Source organism: Austrofundulus limnaeus, unplaced genomic scaffold (assembly GCF_001266775.1).
Source record: "Austrofundulus limnaeus strain Quisiro unplaced genomic scaffold, Austrofundulus_limnaeus-1.0 Scaffold265, whole genome shotgun sequence".
NCBI classification, from domain to species: domain Eukaryota; kingdom Metazoa; phylum Chordata; class Actinopteri; order Cyprinodontiformes; family Rivulidae; genus Austrofundulus; species Austrofundulus limnaeus.
Window position 1 is genome coordinate 38960 of NW_013952667.1, and position 1000 is coordinate 39959.

The following is a 1000-nucleotide window of genomic DNA, read 5'->3' on the forward strand; positions in this document are numbered from 1 at the left end:
GTCATTAGCACCTCTAGTAATATATTTACTGAAAAAAATGTTGACATGTTCAATACTTATTTTACCTGCTGTATATTTTCAGAAGTGTGATAAAACATGTTTTTTTTTCATCCAATCAACTGTCAGAAACAGCAGCTTCTCACCTGGCCAGGTGCAGCACGGCCTCCAGGATGTTGGATCCGTCTTTGGCGCTGGTTTCACAGAACAGAGTGCTGTACGTCTGATGGGTGCAATCATCAAAAGGATGAGCAGTTAAACAACTGGACTTTGCTCTGAGTAACAGGACATTTACATACACAGGCAATAAAATGTCCTCACAAGTAATAAATAAAAAAAATTAATATACCATGGCCAGTTTTTCTCCATAGCTGGTAGGAACACAATCCACTCCATCTTCTCTAAGATCACACTTATTGCCCACAAGCATGATGGGAATATTATCCCGGGACACATCCTGCCAAACACAGGGAAATAAATTCAGTGTTTAATATTCAACACAGATGTGACTGTATCATTAAATGTGCAGCACTCACACACATCTAACAAACAAGGAACAAAAAGCCAACCACACGTGCACAAATAAAAAGTTACAGGACAACCAGAGCATGCTTTACATCAAACACTTACCTGTTTTCTGCAGGCCAAGGAGAAAAACACAAACACTTAGTTTGACTTTTCTTTTTTTATTTATTTAACAGGATTAGACTCATTTACAGTAACTCAGTTTACTTTTCTTTCAAATATTTTGTTCAAACAACAAAACCAGAGCAGAGTTTTACCTCAATCATGTCCACCCATTCTCTAATGTTCAGGAAGCTTTTCTCACAGGTGACGTCGTACAAGAGCAGCACGCCGTCCGCACGTCGGAAATAAGACTTGGCAATACTCCGAAACCTGAGAAGATGAGAGAAGAGAAGAGAAGAGAAGAGAAGAGAAGAGAAGAGAAGAGAAGAGAAGAGAAGAGAAGAGAAGAGAAGAGAAGAGAAGAGAAGAGAAGAGA

At 39.1% G+C, this 1000-nt stretch overlaps 1 protein-coding gene across 1 annotated transcript in view; it reads right to left on the minus strand.

The window, feature by feature from the left end:
- rasef (RAS and EF-hand domain containing) overlaps positions 1-1000 on the minus strand; it is a 15507-nt gene that overhangs the window by 2549 nt on the left and 11958 nt on the right. Inside the window, exons 14-16 of the mRNA XM_014020799.1 lie at positions 780-894; positions 347-454; positions 144-220 (exon numbers count right to left, since the gene is read on the minus strand). Of these exons, the coding sequence (XP_013876253.1) occupies positions 144-220; positions 347-454; positions 780-894 (300 nt within the window). The remainder of the gene's footprint in view (positions 1-143; positions 221-346; positions 455-779; positions 895-1000) is intronic.